This window comes from Narcine bancroftii, chromosome 1 (genome assembly GCF_036971445.1).
Source record: "Narcine bancroftii isolate sNarBan1 chromosome 1, sNarBan1.hap1, whole genome shotgun sequence".
Classification (NCBI taxonomy): Eukaryota; Metazoa; Chordata; class Chondrichthyes; order Torpediniformes; family Narcinidae; genus Narcine; species Narcine bancroftii.
This window is the reverse complement of record NC_091469.1, coordinates 485535458-485562775: the sequence shown is the minus strand read 5'-3', so window position 1 is coordinate 485562775 and position 27318 is coordinate 485535458. Positions and strand designations below refer to the sequence as shown.

Below are 27318 nucleotides of genomic sequence, written 5' to 3'. Positions count from 1 at the left end.
ATGTAGAACCAACACGTTTGGATTTTCATCCTTCATTAATTTTAAACATCCTGTTTCTTTACCCACTAGAGCAGCTGCACCATCTGCAGCACAAGATGCATTGTTTCCTTTTGGTATTTCATTTTCTTCCAAATCATTTTTGAGCTTGCTGTAGATATCAACTGCAGCAGCGGTTGTTTCTAACGATTCACAAAACAACCTCTCTTCTTGAACTCTTCCTGATCAACATATCTCACGTATGCCAATAACAGAGCTCACTGTCTCATACGGTAGATTTATCCAGTTCTATTGAGAACTTTAGAGATTTCATCTTCTCAATAAGCTGTTTTTCAACATCTTGACCCATGTCATCTATTCGTTGCAGAGTACTAACTCAATGGCATTGCACGGACTTTTCTCATTCCTTTTGCAGAACTGTTTTGAGAAACAATGATGTTGTGGGTTTAATTAGTTCCTCCCCAATCGTATGATTCTTCCCATGTTTTGCTATGAAGAGAGAAATTTCATAGCTAGCTTCAAGAGTACGATTCACGGCTGTAGTTTGCACAGCGAATAATGAAGTGATTTTTGATCTATTTTCAAACTTCTCTTCCAGTGATTTAAAATATTCCAATTACGAATTGACATGGTTAGGATGCTTTACCCTCAAATGAGCTTTCATTGATTCAATTGTCAAAGTTTGTTGGCATAATAGGCAAAAAGGTGCACGTTCATCATGTACAGCAGATATAAACCCAAAATTCAAGAACTCCACTGAATATTGACGAACCTTTTGTTTGTTTGGTCTGTTCATTTTGAATATACAACAGCACGAGCTCCCTGAACCACAGATTAATACAACAACACGTGCTCCCTGAGGCAGATTAATCAGTATTTTTAAGACGCTGTTTACATCCGGTACCGCACGGATGGCAGTCTCTTCAATCTGAGGCGCCTGCAAGCTCACACCAAGACACAAGAGAAACTTGTCCGTGAACTACTCTTTGCAGATGATGCCGCTTTAGTTGCCCATTCAGAGCCAGCTCTTCAGCGCTTGACGTCCTGCTTTGCGGAAACTGCCAAAGTGTTTGGCCTGGAAGTCAGCCTGAAGAAAACTGAGGTCCTCCATCAGCCAGCTCCCCACCATGGCTACCAGCCCCCCCACATCTCCATCGGGCACACAAAACTCAAAACGGTCAACCAGTTTACCTATCTCGGCTGCACCATTTCATCAGATGCAAGGATCGACAATGAGATAGACAACAGACTCGCCAAGGCAAATAGCGCCTTTGGAAGACTACACAAAAGAGTCTGGAAAAACAACCAACTGAAAAACCTCACAAAGATAAGCGTATACAGAGCCGTTGTCATACCCACACTCCTGTTCGGCTCTGAATCATGGGTCCTCTACCGGCACCACCTACGGCTCCTAGAACGCTTCCACCAGCGTTGTCTCCGCTCCATCCTCAACATCCATTGGAGCGCTTACACCCCTAACGTCGAGGTACTCGAGATGGCAGAGGTCGACAGCATCGAGTCCACGCTGCTGAAGATCCAGCTGCGCTGGATGGGTCACGTCTCCAGAATGGAGGACCATCGCCTTCCCAAGATCGTATTATATGGCGAGCTCTCCACTGGCCACCGTGACAGAGGTGCACCAAAGAAAAGGTACAAGGACTGCCTAAAGAAATCTCTTGGTGCCTGCCACATTGACCACCGCCAGTGGGCTGATAACGCCTCAAACCGTGCATCTTGGCGTCTCACAGTTCGGCGGGCAGCAACCTCCTTTGAAGAAGACCGCAGAGCCCACCTCACTGACAAAAGGCAAAGGAGGAAAAACCCAACACCCAACCCCAACCCACCAATTTTCCCTTGCAACCGCTGCAATCGTGCCTGCCTGTCCCGCATCGGACTTGTCAGCCACAAACGAGCCTGCAGCTGACGTGGACTTTTTACCCCCTCCATAAATCTTCGTCCGCGAAGCCAAGCCAAAGAGAGAATTGAAAAATGTAATAAAAGTAATGAACTAATCAAAGGAAGAATACTGACCCTAAAAAAAATGGAATAAAAATCTTGGTTTGTGCCATTTTTTTTCCACAGAGAATGCATCAAAACTGCTATAGTCTTGTGCTTTATTTTCTTGGGTCCCTTTTCAGATTTTGGGTGTTCCCCTTAGGTTGGCGCCTGGGCGGACTACCCCGCCCCCCCTATACATAGATACACACAGATACAGGTCTCACTACTGAACTGAAAACGTAAAGGGGTATGGATGGAGACACAATTGTTTAGATCATTTGGAATCCAATGAGATAATTAGGAGTGGATGATAATAAGACTGGTCAGAAAAAATACAATAATGTTAACCAAGTTAACATAAGAGAAACAGAAACATCGAAAGAGCAAAAACACATTACGAAAATAAAAAGGAACGAAGTATTTTACTTGGAAATTACCACAATTGTGATGTACTGACAGTGTTACCAAGTCACATCTTTCACACTAACATAATGAGCTTATTTTTTCAAATCAACTTTTTAATCACTTCCCAAAATATTTCTACACTGCACTAAAAAATTCTTAAGCCCCACCTTGAGAATCTGATTTATACACTGCAGGAAATTTACATCTCACATACTTTTGGGCTGTGGAAGGAAAATGAAAAACCAAGGGAAATCCATGGCATTGCAAAGTGAATGTGAATGTACTGTGGGGCGATAGCAGAAAGCAACTGTAAATGGCAGTTTGATGGCCCTTGGCCTGCATTGGAATTTAGGAGAACGAGGGGGGATCTCATTGAAATATTTCAAATATTGAAAGACATTTACAGAGTAGATGCAGAAAGGTTGTCTCCCAAGGTGGGAGAGGGCTCAACTTCAGGATTGAAGAGCATCCATTTAGAACAGAGATGCGGAGGAATTTCTTTACACAGAGGGTGGTCCATTTGTGGAATTTGTTGCCACAGGGAGTTGTGGAAGATGGTCATTGGGCGTATTTAAGGCAGAGATTGAGAGGTCCATGAATAACGAGGGCATCAAAGGTTATGGAGAGAAGGCCAGGCAATAGGGCTGAATGGGAAATTGGATTAAATAGAGGACAGACTCAATGGGCTGAATGGACCTACTTAGGCTCCAGTCTCTCTAATGATGAGAACTGATAAATAATATCTGATGATGTACAAATTATTGACCAAGGTTTCTAAAAGCATTTAGACACCTTTCAACTTTAAAGAAAATTAATTGATGAATTTCATTGAGTGATGGTCTTGAGTGTGATGTATGAAATTGTCTTCCAAACTAAATGTTATTTTTGGTGTCAGTAGATTGACGTAGAGCGTTTGTTATGCAGGTTCTGATTTTTAAAAAAAATCTCTCCTTCTTCTGGCTTTTTCTGGCTGCTTAGTAACAATTATAAAGAACTCCCTTGCATGTAATGCGGAGCGCTGGAGTGGGTGCAAGGGGTCTTTCTGGCTTTCATGATCTGCAGTTACTGAATTCGTGTCACTAAACAGGAATAATTTTCACATTCCCAAGCAGCAAATTCCAGTGTTACCTCAAGCAATAAAAGCTCAGCAAATGTAACCGCATGGAATGTCTCATTTTTCAATGAGATTTCTTTGATCCTTTTTGGTGAACGCCAAGTTTTGCATGCACACAAATCCGTAGATAAGGCACTTTCGTGTGTTTAAATTTCTTAGCGAGTGCTGGGAATGTTGCGAGTTGAAATTGTCCCTTTTTTTTAAAGTATTTGGTACTCTTGCAGAAGTCATGGTTGCAGTAGCTGTTACACAACTATTTTGTTACAACTGTTTTTCAACGATCTTGAAGCAGAAGTGATGGGAAAAGGGGAACTTGCCTGGTGTAAGGCAGATTGAAAGCAAATAGCTTGTCAGTTTGAGGAGGAACTAAATTAATACAGGATTTGTTATTGTGTGGAATGAAAGGCTGAGTGAGGTTTGCTGGAACATAGCTAATGACACAAATGAGTTCAGGGCAATGAATGACATGATTTGCATTTATACAGGCTGAATCAAGACTTAAGGATGCTCTAGGGCTGAAAATTCTGTGATGAAAAAAATTGTTTTCTCATGCCTATGTCCCTTTGAAGTGTATTCATTGGTGTAAAATGGAGACTTTGGGAATGGTAGTACAGAAAAGAAAAAAGACGTTCATGTGTTATAGTCCTGTGGATTAGGAATAAATATTGTGGTATTTATACATCAGCTGATATTTAAGCAGGTAGAAATGGGAATAGACCAGGCAGTCTCAAGGCTCTGTGCCATTCAATTAGATCAGTCAATATATTTAACAGAAGGTTGGATTGAATTCGACATAGTAAGAAAATTGAGGGCTATGGGGGGGGGAAAGGGAGAGAGGTGGAGATGAGCCCGTCAGATCAGCCATGATCACGTTGAGTGGCTGAGCAGGCTCGACTCCTGCACCTATTTGATATGAAACTTGAGATAGCCTATTCATGACAGCTTTTCAACAGCCGTTTACCCTAACTATGTTACCCCCTCAACCCCATAATCTCTGATTTTTTTTTCAGCATCTCATCAAATGTTTCTGGAAATCCAAAAACACAACATCCACTAGCTCCCCTATTTTGGACCTGTTGTTACAGTTTCAAAGAACTCTACTATATTAAACATTGCTTTCCTTATACAGTGTCATGTAAAAGGAAATTTTCTACTGAAAATTATAACATGATATGGGGGCGATATGCATGAGTTAAGATTGCACAAAGAGGAGATAAACAAGATGAATCTTTAAGGTTAAAGACCTATCAACAGGACAGTGTGAGGGATTAGCTGTATAGGCTGGTGATTCTTAATTGTCCATTTTCTGCATTTGTCTTCCAAAAATTTTTCTTTTAATGTTAATGAAGAGCAGACTAGGAGCGACATTGGCCAAAATTTGTGGAGCCTGTCACATGAGCAACTTCTGCAACTTAATTGGTTTATTTTTTTTAACATGCTTGTGTCTTCAATGGCATTTTTTAAATCCAATTGCATTGTTACACTGTCATTTAATGACAGTAACTTGGCAACCAAAAAAAAAGTTTTTGTAGGAGGAAAATGCGATTGTATACTTCAAATTCAAGCTTATTTGTCATCCGATAATTCTTCTTTGGCTTGGCTTTGCGGACGAAAATTTATGAAGGGGTATGTCCACATCTGCTGCAGGCTCGGTGGTGACTGACAAGTCCGATGTGGGACAGGCAGGCACGGTTGCAGCGGTTGCAAGGGAAAATTGGTGGGTTGGGGTTGGGTGTTGGGTTTTTCCTCCTTTGTCTTTTGTCAGTGAGGTGGGCTCTGCGGTCTTCTTCAAAGGAGGTTGCTGCCCGCCGAACTGTGAGGCGCCAAGATGCACGGTTGGAGGCGAGATCAGCCCACTGGCGGTGGTCAATGTGGCAGGCACCAAGAGATTTCTTTAAGCAGTCCTTGTACCTCTTCTTTGGTGCACCTCTGTCTCGGTGGCCAGTGGAGAGCTCGCCATAGAACATGATCTTGGGAAGGCGCAGCGCTCTCCGTCCACGATGCTGAACAGGCAAACGGTACATATACAGAGTACAAATATACAAATATCAAAACATATTATTTCTATAACTATCACTTTTAATACTTACCAAGATGAGATTTTTTTTTGTATCAGTTTACAAAATACTCTTGTGTACAAAAATGAGAACTATTCATCAAAGATCAAAGAATCCAACCCAGTTGGTACCTTAGCACAATGCTCTTGCAGCACCAGTGAACCCAGTTTGATTCAATGCTGTCTGCAAGGAGCGTGTACATTTTTCCCTTTGTCTTTGTGGTGCAAAAATGTACTGGAATTGCATAATCAGTGTATTTGAGGAGCACAGGCTCATGGTCCAGAAGGGCCTGTGACCGTGGTGTGTGTGTGTGTGTACATTTAAATTTAAAAAAATCAAATGATGAAAGTAAGCCATGGTCAAATTTTATAATTGACCTGAATGGTTTCTTTTTCTCGGTGCCACATTTTAGGAATTCAGAAGGCTTGGAGTGGGGATTCATCAGTACACACTGCCAAGTACACATGGGTTAACCTGGCAATTTACCTGATAACTTACCCGGTAATCGTGCAGTGTGAGACGTCTCAACCTGGCAGGGCAGGTCGAATTGGAAGACATGGGGTGGTACTCTCGGAACCTGGGCAAGTTAACCTACCGATTGCCTTCTGGCGGTGTGAAAGCACAACCTGCTCTCGCATTGTCACGCTGGAGGTTAAAATCCCTGGTTTGTCAATTCACAAGGTAATTCATGCTGCAGTTTGAAAGGCCCCGGAAGTGTAGCCTTCGCGGGAACTTTACCCGGTTTCTACTAGGAGGGTTGGCAGGAATTGGCGGTGTGAAAAGGCCTACCAACGTTGTTGGGATTGGTTATTTGAGCGATGTTGGGGTTGTTCTATGTAGAGCACAGAGGATATAGTGTGGTTTGGTAGAAATAATCATACGGGAGAGTTCATCAGATCAAAGTGAATAGGTGAAAGTTTAAACTAGATATGTGAGTGAGTAACCAGGCTTGAGGTAATTTGCAGAGTTGATGGGAAAGAATGTTTGTCTTATTAACTTAGTGAGTTACAAACTGAAAAAGACCATGGATAAGAATTCAGCAGTACCATTCAAAATGATATTGGACATGTGCCCAAAAATGGATGAAGTTAGCAAGGAAAGAGCAAGGATTACATTTTGAATAGAAGAAATTTGTGAGTTGTTTTGTATTTGCCTTGGAACGTGCATTAAAGAGCAAGTTGTCAAAGTGTCAAATTATATGAATGCAAGGTCAAGTCTGTCACAGTGATAAAATTTATTTTGCAATGTGACAGAGTATATAGATATGTTTTTGGGACATAAATTTGGAAAGATTTGTTTGAGTAGGTCCCATACGAACACTTTAAAACAGATCTTATTTGAAATACTGGAGCTCTGCCCCATGCTAGACATATCGGGGCCTCAGAGCTTTTGCAAGAGCTTTGAAGAGTGCTCGAGACTTCACTAATGGAGCATTGTTTACAAAAGGCAACAGAAGAAAGATCTTGCTGCAGCCGCAGATTGTCTGGAAGAGGGCTTGCTGTTCATGTGGTTTTGCCAGAGAGAGTCAAACAGGCTTTCCCTCAGAGAGAGAGAGAGAGAGAGATAGATAGAAAGAGAGAGAGAGAGAGAGAGAGAGATCACTGATATAGTGTTACAGCCAGCAGAAGTAGCTGGGACTGGAACAGGATGAGCTGGCAAGCTTATGGAAAGCCCATTTGAAAGACGGTCTGGTCAAAGCCCTTGTGGTTCATGCAAGAAGAGAGGACTGGCAGTCTAATGTTGTACTTGGAAGAAGAGAAATGAAAAAGAACTCTGTGGTGAACTGAAAGAAAGAGGTCATCATCTGGAGAACCCTGAAGGGGAAAGTTTCGTCAGGAAGACACTGAAGTGGCTGATTAAAAAGGTATCAGTTGTGGATGTCATCGTACAACAAATCTCTCTCTGAAAACTGACAAGAACCTTCCTGAGCGGTAACCATTTACTATTCAAGCACCAAAGCTTAGTGAACTTTATAAATGTTAAATTCTGTGCATAATATAAAAATTGCCTGCAACCAGTGAACTTGGAGGAATGAGAAATGAGATTGGACTGTGAACCAAAAAACTTTTCTGAACTTACACACACATTACATACACGTGCGCTTAGAATTAGAAGGGGGTTGTTAGGTTAAGTAAGTTAATAGTGATAAGTTAAATTTTGATTTTATTTTCATGTTTAAAAATAATTAAAAGCAACTTTTGTTTAAATAACCATTTGTCTTGGTGAATATCTATTGCTGCTGGGTTTTGGTTCCTCTGGGCTCGTAACAGCAAGCATAATTAGCATTTATAAAGAGACGAATAGGATACAAGAGTAGGGATGTGATGTTGAGGCTTTATAAGGCACTGGTGAGGTCTCACTTGGAATATGGGGTACAGTTTTGGGCTCCATATTTAAGAAGGGATGTGCTAGCATTGTAGAAGGTTCAGAGAAGATTCACAAAAAAGATTGTTGAGATGAAGGGATCAATTTATGAGGAACATTTGATGTCTGAGGAACATTTGACATCTCTTGGACTGTACTTCTTGGAGGTCAGAAGAATAAGAATGTCATGGAAGCATTTCAAATGTTGGAAGGCCTGGCAGAGTAGATGTGGCAAAGTTGTTTCCCATGGTAGGGGAGTCCAGGACAAGAGAGCACAATTTCAGGATTGAAGGGTGCCCATTTAAAACAGATGTGGAGGAATTTATTTCACCAGAAAGCATTGAAGCTCTGGAATTTTCTACCACAGGCGGCTGTGGAGGCCAGGTTGTTGGGTGTATGTAGAGATTGATAGGCATTTGATACTCAGGGAATTAAAGGTTATGGCGAGAAGGCAGGCAAGTAAGATACAGTGCAGAATTAAAGTGGTAAAGAACAAAGGCAACAATTTACTAGTCTGAGATTCATTCAGGAGTCTGATAACAGCATGAAAGAGACTGTCCTTGAATCTGGAGCTGTGTGACCTCACACTTGTGAATCTTCTTCCTGACAGGAGGGAAGTAAAGAGAATGAGAAAAGTCTGTGAGCAGGAAATGTAGTCATTTGTATTAATATTTCAACATGTGAGAAATTACAACATTGAAGGATAGTGGTCTGTCTAGTGGTCCACCTAGCCAGCACATCCCTCATTGTGTGTCACAATATATAATTCAATCAATCTTAATGAATTGTATATTGTTGTCGCATGCACTGAGATACAGTGGGAAATCTTTGCTTTGTCAAGTCAACCCAGGCGCAGCACTATTTTTTGCTCAACATTTTAAACACAATGTACATATGTTCATTTTAAACAGAAGCTTAGGAGAAACTCCAAGCCATTTAAAGGAACTAAAATATTGGAAAATTCATCCGATGGAGAGATGTACTGAAATCCTATCATGTCATCAAGGAAATTTAAATTCAAGTAATTACTTAAACCTTGTCAGGGCTGCAAGTAACCCTGGGCCAACCAATATGGTTAATCCTAAACTACTTCTGAAATGCCCAAGAATAAGCTCTTAGTTCGCCATCTGTTCGTGAATTAGGATGGACAGCTAGCACTTTTCGCTCTGAGGCGAGAGAGGAAGTACCAGAGGACATCAGTACAAGGTGAGGGGAGGAAAGTTTAGGTGAGACAACAGGATTAAGTTTATTTATACAGAGAGAAATAGATGCCTGGAATGCATTGCCTGGGGTGGTGGTGGAGGCTGGTACAATAGGGACATTTAAAAGGCACATAGATGGAAGAAAAATAGAGGGTTATGGTTGTGAGGTAGGGAAGGTTTAGATTGTTGAGTAGGTTTATGTAGGTCAGCACAGCGTGGTGGCCAAAGGGCCTGTTCTGTGTTGTTATGTTCTTTGAGTTGACAGTGTCGTCATGTTTTGAAAAGGAACAGTTTACCTGCCCAACCTCACCCTGAATCTTCCAACGTGTAGCTAGGATCGGGTTGAGATCTTTGTTTGATCTTAAAACAAGACACTGGCAAGTGTTGATTTAATTTAATCCTATATTCATATGCCTGTATGATGTGATTTAAAAATAAAGCTTGAACACTGTGAGCAGAAACATATGGTTGCAATCACAAAATGGTCAGCAAACACTGCCGACTGAGAGTTGATTTCTTCTCTAAGCACCTTAATACAGTGTCGTAGCTTAACGAGCACAGTTTGCTGCCAGTATTGTATCAGGATTCTCACTGCTTCTGTCGGTACAGCTGAGCCAGAAACCCCTGAAACTCTGTTCTCGGCTGTCACGGGAGAGGGATGGTGAATTCTGCCAGCTGGTCCTTTTTCCACTGCTCTTTCATCTGTGATGCATATAACATGGGAAACTACTTGCTCAGTACATAACATGTAGCTTGACTGAATGAAAATTTAGGCAAGGATGCCCAAGCCTGAACTTATTCTTCACTTTGTGTGCTAATGAGTAAATAATATATAGTCGGTTTCTCTCAGCCAATCTTAATTTGTCAATAATTATGCAAGTACATTGGCAAACATGCCCTTTGTGTATTTAATCTTTGCTGATGCAGAATTTATTGGAGTTTTGAATATTAACCTTGCCTGATAGGATCTAAAATATAATACCAGGCTTTAACAGTGCAGTGTAATGGTGGCACGAAGGTGGCAACATAAGTGGACACCAAGAACACAAACAGGTGCTTCGAGTCTGTGCCAAACCATTTTCTGCCTAGTCCCACTGACTTGAACCCGTACCATATACCCAACCATCCATGTACAGTAAAAGTCTAGAAACCTGCACCACCCAAGAATCTGGATTGCTAGAAAAATTACAAACTTTTATTAAAATTTATCAGGGATTTCTGTGCGTCCATAAGCACCACAGATGCACAGAAGACGCAGAAATAAACAAATAAGTATCAAAATTGGCTTGTTAATTTCTTTATTCTTCTTAAATTTGAATTTTTAAAAGTACGGCCCAAGAATCTGGACCGACCCAATCCCGATCAGTCCGGATTTTAAGACTTTTACTGTACTGTCCAAATTTTTCTTAAATGTCAAAATGGAGTCTGCATTTACCCATTCAGATCGTTCCATGTTCCCACCACTCGATGTATAAAGTTCCCCCTAATGTTCTCTTCACCCTTAACCACGTCCTTTAGTTTTGCTCTCTCCGTGGGGCGGCACGGTTGACATGGTGGTTATCGCAATCCCTTTATAGCAGCAGCAATCAAGACGCTGCCTGTAAAGACTTTTAAGTTCTCCCCGTGACTGCATGGGTTTTCCCTGGGAGCCCCTGTTTCCTCCCACCGTTCAGAATGTCCAGGGGGGGGGGGGGGTGGGGGGTGTGGGGTAGGTTAATTGGGTGTAAATTGAGCAGCATGGACGATTCATGGGCCGAAATGTCCTGTTACTGTGGTGTATGTCTAAATCTTTAATCTCAGTGGAAAAAGCCTGCTTGTATTTACCTAGATGCTTAAAAAAAAAAGGCATGTAGTAGGCTTGCCTTCATTAGTCAGGGCAGTGATGACATGATCCGGGAGGTGGCGTTATGAAAGTGCAAGACACCAACTGGTGTACCGTGTGTAATTCTGGTCACCCGACGACATGAAGGATGTGATGAAGCCATAGTGGGTGGAGATTAGATTCAATTCACAAGGACTGTGATGAGGGGAGAGCTCGAGTTGTGTGGAAAGACTAATGCTGCTTTCCCTGGAGTGAAGGAGGCCAAGGGGTGACATTAAAGGTTTATGAAATCTTGATGGACATAGGTAAGGTGGATAGTCATAATCCTTTTCCCTAGGGCAGGGGAGGCTAAACTAGAGGGCATAGTTTAGAGGGGAAGCAGAGAGGAAAAGATTTAAAAGAAATATTTTTCCACACACATTGGTGGGTATGGGAATGAGCTTCCAGGGGAGGTAGTAAAGGCAGGTACAATTACTGTGTTCAAAAGACATTTGTGGGCATATTCATGAATAACAATGGTTCAGGGGGATATGAACCAAATCCAGATAACTGTGAGTAGCTCAAAGGCACCTTTGTCTGAATGGCTGGGTTTAGTGGAAGGGCCTATTTTAAATCTATAAAATTGTAGAACTCCATGATATGATGGAAGTACATACCTTGATGAAGGGTTTAAGCCAGAAACGTTGGTTATTTATCTTTATCTTTGCTCTATAAAGTACTCAGTGTGACCTGCTGAGTTTCTCCAGCAGTGATTTTACTTCAACCACGTGCAGACTTTCATGTTTTACTTCTGAGGTGATTAGAAATTTAAAAAAAAGAATAATACAGGCCCTTCGGCCCACAATGTTGTGCTGACCTTTAGACCCTGCCTCCCACACCACCCTCCACTTTAAATTCCTCCATATGCTTGTCTGGTCATCTCTTGAAATTCACCACTGTACCTGTCTCTTCCACTGACCCAGATAGTGCATTCCACACACCAACCACTCTGGGTTAGGGCTCCTCTAATATCTCCCCTAAAATTTCCCACCCATTACCTTCAAGCCACGCCCTCTTGTATTGAGCAGTGGTGCCCTGGGAAGAAGGTGTAGGCTGTCCACTCTATGTATTCCTCTTAATATCTTGTATACTGTTGGGCACTACCAGTTGCCCCAATAATTGCGGAGACAAAGACTGATGGGCTTCATTATACAAGAGAATGCTGGCCCGGGTTAAGGCTAGGGAAAATGAGGAGAGGGAGAGGGGACTCAACCTTTATGGCCTGGGGAGACCAGGGAGGAGTCAAGGAAAGGATATCACCAGGAGGGCGGGCCAGCCAGTGCACACAACCATATCAGGACTATCATGTCACCTCTCATCCTCCTCCTCTCCAAAGAGTAAAGCCCTAGCTCCCTTCATCTCAGCTCATAATGCACACCCCCTAAACCAGGTAACATCCTGGTAAATCTCTGCACCCTTTCCAAAGCTTCCATATCTTTCCTATAATGAGGTGACCAGCATTGGACACAATATTCCAAATATGGTTTAAGCAGAATTTTGTAGAGCTCCATCATTACCTTGCGGCTCTTCAATTCAATCCTTGACCGATGAAAGCTTTCTGAACTACCCTGTCTACCTGTGAGGCAACTTTCAGGCTCCTCCTCAAGACCGAGATTGCTGCTATTAACTTTGTACTCTGCCTTGGAGTTTGTCCTTCCAAAGTGTACTACCTCACACTTCTCTGGATTGAACGCCATCTGCCACTTCTCAGCGCAGCTCCGAATCCTACCAATGTCCCTCTGCAATCTTCTACAATCTTCTACACTATCCACACCACCAACAACCATTGTGCCATCTGCAAACTTGCCAACCCACTCTTCTGCCCCCTCATCCAAGTCGTTAATAAAAATCATGAAGAAGATTTCCATGAGAGCCCTCTCCTGGAAATGCCCACATCATGTAAGAATGAGTGGAGGGGAATCATCCTAGAAATCCCTTTTCAGTGCGAATTGGTGATTTCCATCTCAGTGATTGAAATAAAAGTCACACTTTTAGTTTTGAAGAGAGGAAAGAAATGTTCTGAAAGTGAGTGTGCAATAGTTAAGAGCAGAAACTCATCGGCCTGAGCAGCATCAGCGGGAGAAAGAGAATGGTTCATGTTTCAGGCCAGAACCTTTCATCAGAACTGTATCGGTTAACATCGACTGGTTTATGTATCTGTGTTACAGAAAAATGTACTTCAATTGGCATTTACTGAATAATCCATACAAGTGTTCCTGGGGAGATTAAAGACTGTATCACAGCTGGTGATTATTGATCCCATCAAACGTTGATCCTATTGGCGACTTGTACAATTGTATAAAGTACTTATTTCTGAAATTATGAATTCTTTAAAGAAAAGGTAGCGAGGCAAGCTATAATTACCCTTCAGAAAGGCTTTTGCCCTTTTTGTTTCATGCCAGACCGATCGCTATTTCAATTTTTTAATACCCTAACATAACAATTACAGCACGGAAACAGGCCATTAGGCCCTTCTAGTCCGCACCGAACCCAACACCCCTTTCTAGTCCCACCTCCCTGCACAATGCCCATAACCCTCCATCTTCTTCTCATCCATATACCTGTCCAACCTTTTCTTAAATAATACAATTGACTCCGCCGCCACTATTTCTCCCGGAAGATGATTCCACACGGCTACCACTCTCTGAGTAAAGAAGTTCCCCCTCATGTTACCTCTAAACCTCTGCCCCTTAATTCTTAACTCATGTCCTCTTGTTTTAATCTTTCCTCCTCTTAACGGAAATAGTCTATCCACATCCATTCTGTCTATCCCTTTCATAATCTTAAATACTTCTATCAAATCCCCTCTCAACCTTCTACGCTCCAAAGAATAAAGACCCAATCTGTCCAATCTCTCCCCATACTCCAGATGCTTAAACCCAGGCAACATTCTGGTAAACCTTCTCTGCACTCTCTCCACTCTGTTTATATCCTTCCTATAATTAGACGACCAGAACTGCACACAGAACTCCAAATGAGGCCGCACCAACGTCTTATACAATCTCAACATCACCTCCCAACTCCTATATTCCATGCAATGATTGATAAAGGCCAGCATACTAAAAGCCTTCTTCACCACCCTATTCACGTGAGTTTCTACCTTCAGGGAACGATGTACCGTTACTCCTAAATCTTTCTGCTCTTCTGTATTCCTCAATGCTCTCCCATTTACCACATATGTCCTATTCTGATTCTTCTTACCAAAATACCCTGTATTGCTTTCTTTCACATTATCTGGACCCTGTTTGATTTTGCAAATATGGTAGCATGCAGCTAAAAGAAAAGATTAGTTATTTTATATCTCACTTTTACTGATTCCAGAATTGTTTGGCCAGTGATAAAGCCAAGTTAATGGAGTAAATTTGAAGCCAAAAGAATTGGTTAAAATCACTTTGTCACAAAATGGCAGGGAGAATTTTATTTTTATTTCCATTAGTATTCTTCACGAACAACTTTATACAATTGTTCTGCAATTTTAAACCATTTTTAGTTTTGGTTCTTTCCTTTTTAAAAAAAAAATGAAATGATTGCACATTTCATCATGAAATGTTGTGATGTTGTGGGTTGGTTTTTGCTGAGCTATAAGTGTCCTTCAAGTTTGTAGCTCTCAAATAGTGAGGTCCATTGTTTCGCCTTCCCACTCTTTAGAGTGTTTACATTTTACCTTTTTAAAGGAGAGATGTAGTTCAGACTGTTGAAGTATAATTTCACACTCGTGAGTCTTCTTCCCAATGGAAGGAAAGAGAAGAGTAACTGGGGTGGGATGGATCATTTAATATGTAGGCTGCTTTTCCCGAGGTATCGGGAAGAGTAGATTGAGTCGATGGAGGGGAATGTGCAATGGCTTGAGTGGTGTTCGCAACTCTCTGCCGTTTCTTGCAGAATTGAGCTCCCGTATCAGAACCCAATAGAACAAAAGCGGAAAAAAAAAGTTGAGAATATGATTCCACAGGTAAATTTCTGCAGTAGTGTCTCGGGAAGAGTGCGAAGGATGAAGAAATCAGATAAAGATGCCGGCATTTTCAGAGTCCTCTCGTGCTCTTTCGGCTAATTGGGCAGCATGGGGCTCATGGGTTGGAAGAACCTGTTACTGTGCTGTATCTCTAAATTAAAATTAGATTTTAAAAAATTAATTCAATTAAAATTAAATTCAATGGAGATCTGAGCAAAAAGTGGTGGAAGTCTGAGTAACGTTGTCTGAAAAGGTAGTGGAGGGAGATCACTACAATTTTTTAAGTACTTGGACAAGCATTTGACAAGGCGTAGTGGGTTGCAGACTACGTGCAGGTAAATAGGATTAATATAGCCGAGTACATAGGAGAGACTGTAGGTGTTGAAATCTGGAGCAAAAAGACAACCTCTGAGCACCTGGTCTCGATGAAGGGATCTACTCTGAAATGGTTTCTTTTTTTCCACGATACGGAGTCCCTCCAGCAGGTTGTTTTGTTGTTCAGTGTTAGATGGACAGTTGATGGTCAGAACAAATGTGGTGGTCTGTCTCCTTGCAGCCTAATTCTGACGATATCAATAATTCTGTACACTATACATCTGCTCCTTTACTCACCCAATAGGTTGCACGGATTTATTTTTTTAGTCCTGGTTGCATTTCGGCTCGAAATGTTAACCTTTCTTTATTTCCCATGGATGCTGCTTGACCCCCCTGAGTCCCTCCCGCAGAGTGGGTTATTTTGGGGTGATTGGAATTAAAATAAAACATGGTTATTATACATTTTAGTGGTGTGCAGCCTTGGTGCAGGCCTTCCTGCCCTCTCTGCCTTTGATAGCCATCAAACACAATCCATTATTCTATTTTCCAATACTCAAGCATTTCGTGTTCGTCAAATTACTTTTTAAAAAACTTGCCTCCACATATCCTCAATGAATGCAGTCCAGATTTCAGCCACAGATTCTTGCCATCCCCTTATTATTGTATACATTTTAATGAAGCCACCCATCGTTTTACTAAACTCAAGAAAAATATAGACCCAGACTGCCATCTCTCAATAGAGTGGGGGGGAAAAAATCCACCTTGCACAGCCTCTAAATCTCTTGTACCTTAAACCTAAGGCTTTGCGAAAGAGAAAGGTTTCTCACCATCTACCCCATCTGTGCCCCTCTAATTTTAGTTTAATCAGGTACTCCTCTGAATCTCTGCTCCAAAGAAAACAACCTCTCTTTGTTACTAATACATTCCATTCCAAGCAACATCCTGCTGAACTCTGTACCCTCTCTAGTACATATCTTTTCCATGGTGCAACGATCAGAAATGTACACAGTCCTCCAGCTGTATCTGAATTATTACCTTTTTTTTATATCGTTGTACCATTAGTGCTTTGCTTTTTGAAATAATTTTATGCCCTGATCAATGAAGACAAGCACCCTCCAAACACAAGATCGCAAGAAAATAGATTTAAGAATAGGTCCCTCCATCCTGTTCTGCCATTCAATATGATCATGCCTGATCTATGCTCATCCAATTCCTTGCCCCCTTGTTCGAAACTCCCTGTACTGGAAACATCTCAGTGTCAAGCCTCTCATCCCCTTATCATTGTGTACATTTTTATCGGCCCATTCCTCATTTTTCTAAACCAGAAAAATACACACCCAAACTGTTTAGCATCTCTCAATTGGATGTAGAATGCTTTACTGTTGTAAAATGCTTTGGGATTTTCCTTGATTTTTTTTTGTGTGACTATTCTTTCACTATTGAAAGGATGATGGAATTGATTTACAGAAGGGGCTAAATATTTGGGGGGGCGGGGAGAGGAAGAATTTTGCATGCTTCCGCAGGAAAAAGATCAGAGGAATGCGAAACTCGTGGGTGGAGCTCATGTTGCCGGTCTTTTGAATACAGTGAGTCATCATGTGTATTTTTCATAAACATTGAAGTACATGCCATAGGTGAGTAAGAAGCAGGATCTAAGTTGCTGGAGGATATGCTGTCACTGGAATCTGGGAACAGGAATAATGTCTCTTTGGCTTCTCTAACAGGGTTGCCATGATTTAATTCTGAAGCGTGAGGAAGAGTTGCATTCCACGCACTGACATGCAGCTAAAGAGACAAAAATGAGTGGGGTATAAAGTAAAGTGGTCTGCAAGGATTGGAATTTTCCTGAACTGCCTTAAAATGGGGTTATAATTTGAAGCTCTGTTCGATGAGGAGGTGGAGAAGTGATTCCCCATAATGGATCAGTGAATTGATCCATTGTGTGATGTGCAAGACTGTTGACTTCATTTGGAATTATCAATAAAGAACAATGGTTTTTTTTAAATAAATGTCCCCCGGATGAGGTTCACTTGGACTTGTTTATTCCCATGCTGCCAACTGTGAACTGACTGGATGGATTGAGAATCACTTTGATTGCCACATTCACTCTGGTTTTATTGTTTCCATTTAGATCCATTATCTCAGTGGAAAGACTTGGTAATGTCTTTCCCTTTCATCTTGTGGTCTAACAGCATTGTGTCAATCACTTACTTGACTGCCGAAGGCCTTATGTGTATTAGTGAATGGGTTTGCGTGTTTTCATTCTTTAAAATTTTTAATTTAAGACCTACAGCACAGTAACACGCCCAATTAACCTACATCCTCCGGTATATTTTGAATAGTGGGAGGAAACCGGAGCCCATGATGAGAACATACAAACTCCTTACAGACAGCGCGCGATTCGAACTCTGGTCCTGAACACTGGTGCTGTAAAGGCATTGCACTAACCGCTACTTCCTTCTTCCTAAAGTTTTGAAAGCTTTTGGTGCGGAACAATAGGACATTCTTCGATATTTTAAATAGTCATTAAGAGAACTTGAATAATGTTGCAAGACTGAAACCCTCCATTATCTAGTGGCCTTGATTTGCGACATCTTTTAAGGCATTTCACCATTTGTGCTTTTTAAAATTTTGTTGGAGTTTTTTAATTAATTTTGAAAATCTTGATCTGATGAACCTAACTAAAAACAATTGAAACAAATCAGGCCACAGACCAGAGGTTTTGCCGTCATCTGCAGTTCTTTATCTGCTTGCAGGAGAGAAGAGCTGAGTAGGGAATGGAATATGCGGCTTAGCTTTAAAAATGATGGGTATTTGCATTCCGAACAAAAACATTTTTTGTGATCTGGAAGCATTGCCTGAAAGTTATGGTAAAGGATGCATATTGCAAAAAAATGATTGATAAATACTTGGAAGAGGAACAAATTGTATGGCTGTGAATGAAGAAATAAAAACTTAGGGCAGCTCGGTTAGCACAACGCTACTACAACACTAGCGACCCAGATTGATTCCGGCGCTATCTGTAAGGAGTTTGTACGTTCTCCCTATGTCTGCATGGCTTTCCTCCAGGTTCCTTCCACGTTCCAAAGACATAGGGGGTTCATAGGTTAATTGGTCATGTGGGTGTATTTAGGAGGTGCAGGGTTGTGGGCCGGAAGGGGCTGCTACTGTGCGGCAGATCTAAATACCTCTTGTAAGAGATGGCATGACTGCATAGGCCGAATGGTGTGCTGCAGAATATTGAGCGAACCAGCAAGCCTTTAACAAATAACTCTAACATTTGAGCAGTTTATCAATGTTATCCCAGTTCCAATTACTACCTAGGACTAAGCTTGTCAGTTAACATTCATCACGGTATATAAACATTTCAACAAAACACTATTTCTAGCATTTCCTAATGCCCATTTCCTGCTAAGTAATAATGACAGACAGCAAAGGCTTGACGATGCATGCTTTGCACAATACGATTGATTGAATAATACTCCATCAAAGCACCAAGCTCCCTCAACTGGGGCCACAGAAATATGAGATTTATTCTCACCAAGCACTGACAATGGTGGAAGCCATTTAATATTAATGCTTTTGCAGAGAAAGAAAGTGAAAATCTGAGATGGTTTCCACATCTCAAGGTACAAGATCCCTTTGTTGCCAGAACATGTAATATTACATAAAATTGCCAGTAGCAAAAGAGAGTTCCTTCAGAGTCACTGATGTCCATAAATTTGCATCCAGCCCTCCCGCAGCCTCTGCAGCCGCACAGACTCCTGTTCAATTCATCGGCCACCCAAGCTCCAGAGCCAAATGCCCGACGTGATCATGAAGGCTTCAGGCCCTTCGGTGAGCCCTTCTTGCCCTCAGCACTCTCTTGAATTCAGTAAGGCAGACAGAGTCGCCATTAGTGTCGCCCTCCTCCCCTTACACTAGGAGAGAAAGAGCAACAAAGGAGAGCCCCTCCAGAGACGCTGAGTGCCTGTGGATTCACCTCCAGCTTCTGCAGCCGCACAGACTCCTGTTCGATTCATCGGCCACCCAAGCTCCAGAGCCAAATGCCCGACGTGATCATGAAGGCTTCAGGCCCTTCGGTGAGCCCTTCTTGCCCTCAGCACCCTCTTGAATTCAGTAAGGCAGACAGAGTCGCCATTAGTGTCGCCCTCCTCCCCTTACACTAGGAGAGAAAGAGCAACAAAGGAGAGCCCCTCCAGAGACGCTGAGTGCCTGTGGATTCACCTCCAGCTTCTGCAGCCGCACAGACTCCTGTTCGATTCATTCGCAATCGTTAATGACAAGAACAAATTTTTCCTGGCCTGCAGTGAAAGGAACCTCCGGGTATAAGATTCAAGATTCCTTTATTGTCGTGTAATAAAAACAAGGCCATATTACATGGTATTTGTTTTCACCTGCCTTGAGGCAGTCAGATTTGCCATCGACAGAAATTAGCTGAAGCACCTCTTATAGTCATAGAAAGAGAAGCAAAAGAGAGTCCCTTCAGCGACTCCAGCAGTGCTGCAAACTCTGCAGCCAACACACAGTCCAGTCCACACCAGCCTGAGCTCCAGGTCCGAACCTCTGATACGATTAGGAAACCGTTAGCATCTGAGGCCCTTCGTGATTGGCCTCTAACGTGTGCTTCACATCCCAAATACACCTTGGTTGAAAAGATTGAGGCATTTAGATTTTGTTTCAGTTGCATTAAATTTTTTGAGACTTGACTGCACTTTGGACTGGTGGTGGAAAGGAGGGGGCATAGTGGGGTGGGGGAGAGTAGATGCGGGCGATGTGTTTGAACTTTTACTTTGAAGGTGAATTACTGAATGATTTTTCTTGTGATTAGAATCCCATTAACAAAGTTGCAGGTACGTGTAGCTTTGAGAATCTAATTTCTGAGATGTTTGATATCGGAACCTTTAATTACAACAACAAATGCCATCAAAGAGGAATCCTGTTACCTAGTGTTTTATTTACTGGCCGACACAAGGACATACTGTGGCTTCCATTTTCCCCCCAAAAGGCTGTTTTGTGAAGCAAAGTTAAGCTCATTAACAGGGATCAGTAGCTAAATTCTCACTCCCTCAGCCTCCCTTAAGAGGCTGAGGCTTGAAATCGGAGCTGAGGAAGCTTTGCTGCTGCTCTGTGACTTGATTTGGTGTTGATGTGAATCTCACCAGAGATGTTTGTGGTCACAAGCCACTGACCTGTACACATGGCCCCTGGACCCTTTCAACGTCACATATTCAAGGTTTAGACCAGTGGTTCTCAACCTTTTTCATTCACATACCACCTTGAGTAATCTATTACTGACAACAGAACACTTATGGCATAGATGCTCTGTGGTTAGTAAGGGATTACTTATGGTGGTATCTGGGTGGGGAGGAAAAAGGTTGAGAACCACTGGTTCAGACCCCAGTAAACAAGATCATAGAAACAAAGGGGTTATCTCATTAGAGATTTAGGATCCTGAGACTAAACTCATTGGATTTGAGAAGGATGAAGGGGGAAATCCTAATAGAGACATAAACTTATGAAAAGAATAGAGAAGATAGAAGCAGGGAGGTTATTTCTGCTGGGAGATGAGACTCGTATGAGGAGACGTAGCCACAAGGTCCAGGGGAGAAGATTTAAGACAAACAAAGGGGGACCACTTCTTCCAGAGAGTGGTAAACCCGTGGAAGACTCTGCCCAAGGAAGCCTGAGAAGATGCCTCATTGAATGCATTTAAAACACAGATGTTTGAATAGTCAAGGAATTCAGGATTATGGGGAACAGGTGGGTAAATGGAGCCGAGTCCACAATCTTATTGAGTGGTGGAACAGGCTTGATGGGCCAGGTGCCAACACCTGTTTGACTTTCTTGTGTCCCTCTGAGTCTAACGGTGCCATGTTGATCACTAATATTGCATTGTCAATTTTGATTAAGTCTGTTTCGGCAATTTGATGAAAAGACTGATATTTATTCTTTTAAATAATCCAGGATGTTAACATCTTTCCTTTGAACATCTTGTTCAGTTTTAAATGCTGACCCTGACCGTCCTGCATTTTGTAAACCAGATATGCATTCATTAAACATAATCATCTTGACTGTAATGCCTGTACCCACTGATTTTTGCTGAAATTACCATTGTGAAATAGGTACACGTTTTTCTCTTCGCCAAGGTTCCTTCCACACAGATCCCACAATGGTCAGCAGAGTTGTGGTCAACATGGCTTTATGAGTGGTAGGTCATGTTTAACCAATCTTATAGAGTTTTTTGAGAAGGTTACCAGGAACATTGATGAAGGAAAGGCTATGGATGTGGTCTACATGGACATTAGTAAGGCCTTTGACAAGGTCCAACATTAGGTTAGTCAGGAAAGTTCAGACACTAGGTATTCATAGTGAACTGGATTTAACAATGGCTGGACGGGAGAAGCTAGAGAGTAGTGGTGGATGATTGCTTCTCAGACTGGAGGCCTCATACTAGTGTTGTTGCCTCAGGGATCGGTGCTGGGACCATTGTTGTTTGTTATCTATATCAATGATCTGGATGATAATGTGGTAAATTGGATCAGCAAGTTTTCAGATGACACCAAGATTAGAGGCGTTGTGGACAGTGAGGATGTTTTTCAAATCTTGCAGAGGGATCTGGACCACCCGGGAAAATGGGCTGCAAAATGGCAGATGGAATTTAATGCAAACAAGTGTGAAGTGTTGCATTTTGGAAGGACAAACCAAGAAGAGGGTTACACGGGAAATGGTAGGGCACTGAGGAGTGTGGTAGAACAGAAGGATCTGGGAATACAGATACATAATTCCCTGAAAGAGGTGCCTCAGGTGGACAGGGTTGTCAAGAGAGCTTTTGGCCTATTGGCCTTCATAAATCAAAGTATTGAGTATATGAGTTGAGATGTTATGTTAAAATTGTAGAAGACATTGGTGAGGTCAAATTTGGGACTATTGTGTGCAATTTTGGTCAGCTAACTACAGGAAAGATATCAATAAGTTTGAAAGAGTGCAGAGAAGATTTACTAGGATGTTGCCGGGACTTGAGGCACTGAGTTACAGGGAAAGGTTAAATAGGTTGGGACTTTATTCCATGGAGCAAAGAAGAATGAGGGGAGATTTGACAGAAGTATTTAAAATTATGAGGGGTCCTGACAGAGTAAATGTTGGCAGGCTTTTTCCACTGAGGGTAGATGAGATACAAACCAGAAGACATGGGTTAAGGGTGAAAGGGATAGGTTTAAGGGGAACATTAGGGGAAAACTTCTTCACACAGAGAGAGTGGAACGAGTTGCCAGCTGAAGTGGTGAATGTGGGCTCAATTTTAACATTTAAGAAGAATTTGGACTGGTACATGAATGGGAGGGGTATGGAGGGCTATGGGCTGAATTCAGGTCAGTGAGACTGGGCAGAATTATAGCTTGGTGCAGTGTAGAAGGGCTGAAGGGCCTCTTTCTCTGCAGTAATGTTCGAAAGACTGTCTACCCATTTTCCCCAAGTGCTGATTCCTACTTTGAGATGGTCTGTGAGCAGAATTAAACATTCCAAATAACACATTCCTCCAAGGCCATAATTGTTGGTAGACTGGAGTGGTCACAAGTGCTTGCTTGCCTGGAATCTTTGCGGTGTAATTAAACATACCTCACAGCTGTTGAAACATGCCATTATGGACGGATGGTTTGTTGTACGAGGATTACTTGTCAGATTTGGTAGATTTCATTCTCTTCTAAGTGATATACAAACCAGAAGATATGGGTTAAGGGTGAAAGGGATAGGTTTAAGGGGAACATTAGGGGGAAAACTTCTTCACACAGCGAGTGTGGAACAAGCTGCCACCTGAAGTGGTGAATGTGGGGTCAATTTTAACATTTAAGAAGAATTTGGATGGCTCCTAGAACGCTTCCATCAGTGCTGTCTCCACTCCAACCTCAACATTCATTGGAGTGACTTCATCACCAACATCGAAGTACTCGAGCTGGCAGAGTCCGCAAGCATCGAATCCACGCTGCTGAAGACCCAACTGTGCTGGGTGGGTCACGTCTCCAGAATGGAGAACCATCGCCTTCCCAAGATCGTGTTCTATGACGAGCTCTCCACTGGCCACCGAGACAGAGGTGCACCAAAGAAGAGGTACAAGGACTGTTTAAAGAAATCTCTTGGTGCCTGCCCCATTGACCACCGCCAGTGGGCTGATCTCGTCTCCAACCGTGGATCTTGGCGCCTCACAGTTCGACGGGCAGCAACCTTCTTTGAAGAAGACCGCAGAGCTCACCTCACTGACAAAAGACAAAGGAGGAAAAACCCAACACCCAACCCACCAATTTTCCCTTGCAACCGCTGCAACCGTTCCTGCCTGTCCCGCATCGGACTTGTCAGTCACCAACGAGCCTGCAGCAGACGTGGACATACCCCACCATAAATCTTCGTCCGCGAAGTCAAGCCAAAGAAGTGATACTCTCTATAATTGTGCCTCTTGTTTTGGATCTGAACAAAAACTGGATTTTGGTCCATCATTGTATTGTTTGTTTTGTCCCACCCATAGTTAATGGCAACCTTCATTCTTGTAATTGGGTTAATTAATTTTATTGCCAATCCATTGCTATGGGAGGAAAGTTTGAATATTGTCATCATTCAACTGCATCGGGACAATTGGACGAAACAACATTCTTTGGTCCTCGGTGTAAAAACACAGATAGAGACATCGCACACATATTTACAAGCAATTTATATGCAGTACATTTATAAAAATAAATAAATATTGTTAAATAAATAGTAGAGTTTCAGAGGGATTATATGAGCAATTCATCAGTTATTCAGTGTTTTCACTGCCTTTGGGAAGAAGCTGTTTCTCAGCCTGGTGGCTCTGTTCGTTCTGGATCTCTTTCCCGATGGAAGTAGATGTATGTGGAGTGCAAGGGGCCCTCAATGATTTTTAGAGCCCTCTTCAGACAACTATCTTGGTAGATCTCGTCAATGATGGGTGGGGGGGGGGTGGAGGTGGTGTGGAGGGGAGGGTGACCCCAGTGATTCTCTCTGCCGCTCCTGGTCCCGTGGATTGACCTCCAATGCAATGCTCTACAGCAATCGTACCTACACTGTGTTGCAGCCTGCCAGGACACTCGCGATAGAGCTCCTGTAGAAGGGTGACGTAATGGTGGCCGGTCGCCTTGCCCGGTTCAGTCTTCGCAGGAAGTGCAGTCGCTGTTGCGCCTTCCTGACAAGTGAGGAGATGTCTGTCCAGGATAGGTCACTAGTTAAAGAACTGCATTAAAATAACTTTCCTGGTGGTCCCTTTTCAACATGTGTGGGGCAGAGTAGTGTTAGATCATATGACTGATAATCAAAATGCTGGATCTCTGATTAGAGACATGTTTGACTCTCACCTTTAGCAAATGGTTTTCAAGTAAAATGATGTGGAATATATCTTTTTAAAAAAAAAAGATAATCTTAGTAATAATGAATCCAAAACTGCTAAACTTGAGTCTAAAGTTTAAATGTCCCCAGGAAAGAGAATCTGCCTTTCCCCCCCCCACCTTTTCCTGCTCCCAAAATCCTGGCCGGTATTGGACTCCTGGCCGGTGATTGACTCTTGTCTGTCTCTGAATTTTAAGAGTGATTGAGATGACATTGTCCCTGCTGTGTCCACGTCCACGATGGATTACAGTCTATAAAACCAGATTCACCCAGTGAAACACTTCATAAAATCCCTTTGTATCATCGTTGCAAGGCAGGAAATGCTGCCATTTTGCACACAACCATCTTTTGCAATTTAGTCTGAGTGCCCAATGATTGAGGGATAAGCGTTTCTCTGCATTTCTATGCTCTAATGCCATGCGATATTATGTTTTCCTGGGTCCTGCTAACAGTTGGATCCATCTGACAGTACTTCGTCTTCGAGTGACTTTACTGGACCGTTGGCCTGGATTTGTGCTCAGATCTCCAGCGAGTTTAAAAATTGTCCACTATTGAATGCTACTTATTTCCTCCCTTCCTCCCCTCCATGGCAAAGTTTATACTTTCATACATGGAGGTGAGGGGGTTGGAAGGTTATTGGCAGTGAACAGGAGGTTTGAACTAGTGGAGTTGTTCTAGTGAACCGGTGCAGACTCGAAAGGCCGACATGGCCTGTTTCTGCTCCGTAAATGGTTATATGGAGTGGGATTTTGAACGAGGAATCCTTTCAGTTCTTGAGACCAAAATGCTTCCCACTGAACTACAGCTGAACTGGTGATAAAATGGCAGCCCCATATAACCATTTACAGCATCACAGAATCTTTCTCTCTGTGTTGTCCTTTTTGGAGAAATGCTGGGAGATCTGCCCATTGCTTCTTGCAATTGACTAACTTATACACAAATGAATACATTTTCCAGTTTCGTGGTAACCCACCCCAACACATTCATTCAGTAGGCTGGCGATCAAGGGAAGGAATACTCTCTGGTTCCTGGTTGTCCTCATTGATCCAAGGGACTTGAACATTGTGCAGACCTGTCATGAGCACTCAAGCCTGTATGAGTCTGATATTTCCTGAATTAATGGACTGGCCCATTCAGGGAGTCTGAATTTTGGCTTCAACTTTGTATTGTGGAATTTGTTCCTTCAGTGTTGGCAGAGATTGCTTTCGGTGGATTTTTAGTCTTCTGTTTAACAATCATTTATAAGTTGTCACTCAATAAAATTCCTTATTCCACAATCTTCCATCATAATCAATAAACTTTCTCTTGGTTAACGTGCAAATAATCAGATTCATTATTTTGCCAACTTGATGTTTTGTTTCTTTGAGAGAATTGACGCTTTAGTTTTGGTGAAAAGGACAGAGAATGAACAGTTTAATCATCTGGGTTGGAACGGTTTTCTTCCCCACATGCTCACTACCTCCCCTCCAGCTTCATTGTGAAATTAACCCTCTGGACTTCATGTCCCTCTTTTCAGGAACTGCCAACAACCCCATATACTCAGCGAACCCATTTTCTGGGACTGGTTTTATACCCAACCGCTGGTGTTCATACTGTAGTGTACCCACAGACCCAGTCCAGAATATGTATGATGAAAGGTTAAAAATGGCCGGGGTCCAAAAGGTTAAATGAGAAATGACTTGGATTTCGGCTCCAGCGTGGCTATTTTTTGTAAACTAGAAGTGTTATCCCTTGAGGTTATTCTTTACCTTTCACTCAGTGAGAACTTAATGCTCTTCAAAGACCACAGATTTCTGTCCTGTTTTGTAGGAAACAATTCATACCTTGTGTAAAAAGAAAAACTTAAGAATCAGTAAATGCTTATTGGAGTTGCTTTCTAATACTAATACTATTTTTCCGGATTCCATTGCTGTGGCACCATCACTGCTTGGAAATGTAATTTTACTATTGCCATAAGAAGACAGGAAACATAAAGCAGCCCCCCCCCCCCCCCCACAAATCAGCCTGTCTACATTTGCTCTGTCTACCCCCCTCATAATTTTAAATATCTCTATCAAATCTCCCCTCATTCTTGAGTGGAAGAGCAAATTGTAATGAGGATGTGGAGAGTCTGCAGAGAGATATAGTTAAGCTGGATGAGTGGGCAAAGGTCTGGCAGATGGAGTACAATGTTAGTAAGTGTGAGGTTATCCACTTTGGCAAGAAAAATAAAAGAGCTGAATATTATTTAAAGGGTGAAAAACTACAGCATGCTGTTGTGCAGAGGGACTTGGGAGGGCTTGTGCATGAATCGCAAAAAGTTGGGTTGCAGGTGCAGCAGGTTATTAAGAAGGCAAATGGAATGTTGGCCTTCATCGCTGGAGAAATTGAATTCAGGAGTAGGGAGGTAATGTTGCAACTGTATAAGGTACTGGTGAGACCGCACCTGGAGTACTGTGTCCAGTTCTGGTCTCCATATTTGAGGAAGGATATACTGGCTTTGGAGACGGTCCAGAGGAGGTTTACTAGGTTGATCCCTGGGATGAAGGGGTTAACTTATGATGAAAGATTAAATCGTCTAGGATTGTATTCGCTCGAGTTCAGAAGAATGAGAGGAGATCTTAGAAACATATAGGATTATGAAGGGTATGAATAGGATAGACGTAGGAAGGTTTTTTGAACTG

General features: G+C 42.3%; 1 protein-coding gene across 10 annotated transcripts in view; it reads left to right on the top strand.

Annotated features, from left to right (window-relative positions):
• ctdspla (CTD (carboxy-terminal domain, RNA polymerase II, polypeptide A) small phosphatase-like a) overlaps window positions 1-27318 on the top strand; it is a 610361-nt gene that overhangs the window by 430628 nt on the left and 152415 nt on the right. Inside the window, exon 1 of one of the 10 annotated variants that reach the window (XM_069914946.1) lies at window positions 11149-11264. The exons of 8 other annotated variants lie outside the window; for them this stretch is intronic. Coding sequence is in view for 1 of the 2 variants with exons in the window: in XM_069914950.1 (XP_069771051.1) it covers window positions 11255-11264 (10 nt within the window). In the remaining variant the exon portion in view is untranslated. Of the gene's footprint in view, window positions 1-11148; window positions 11265-27318 lie in introns of those variants that run through there. One more of the 10 variants, XM_069914950.1, reaches the window with a different exon arrangement.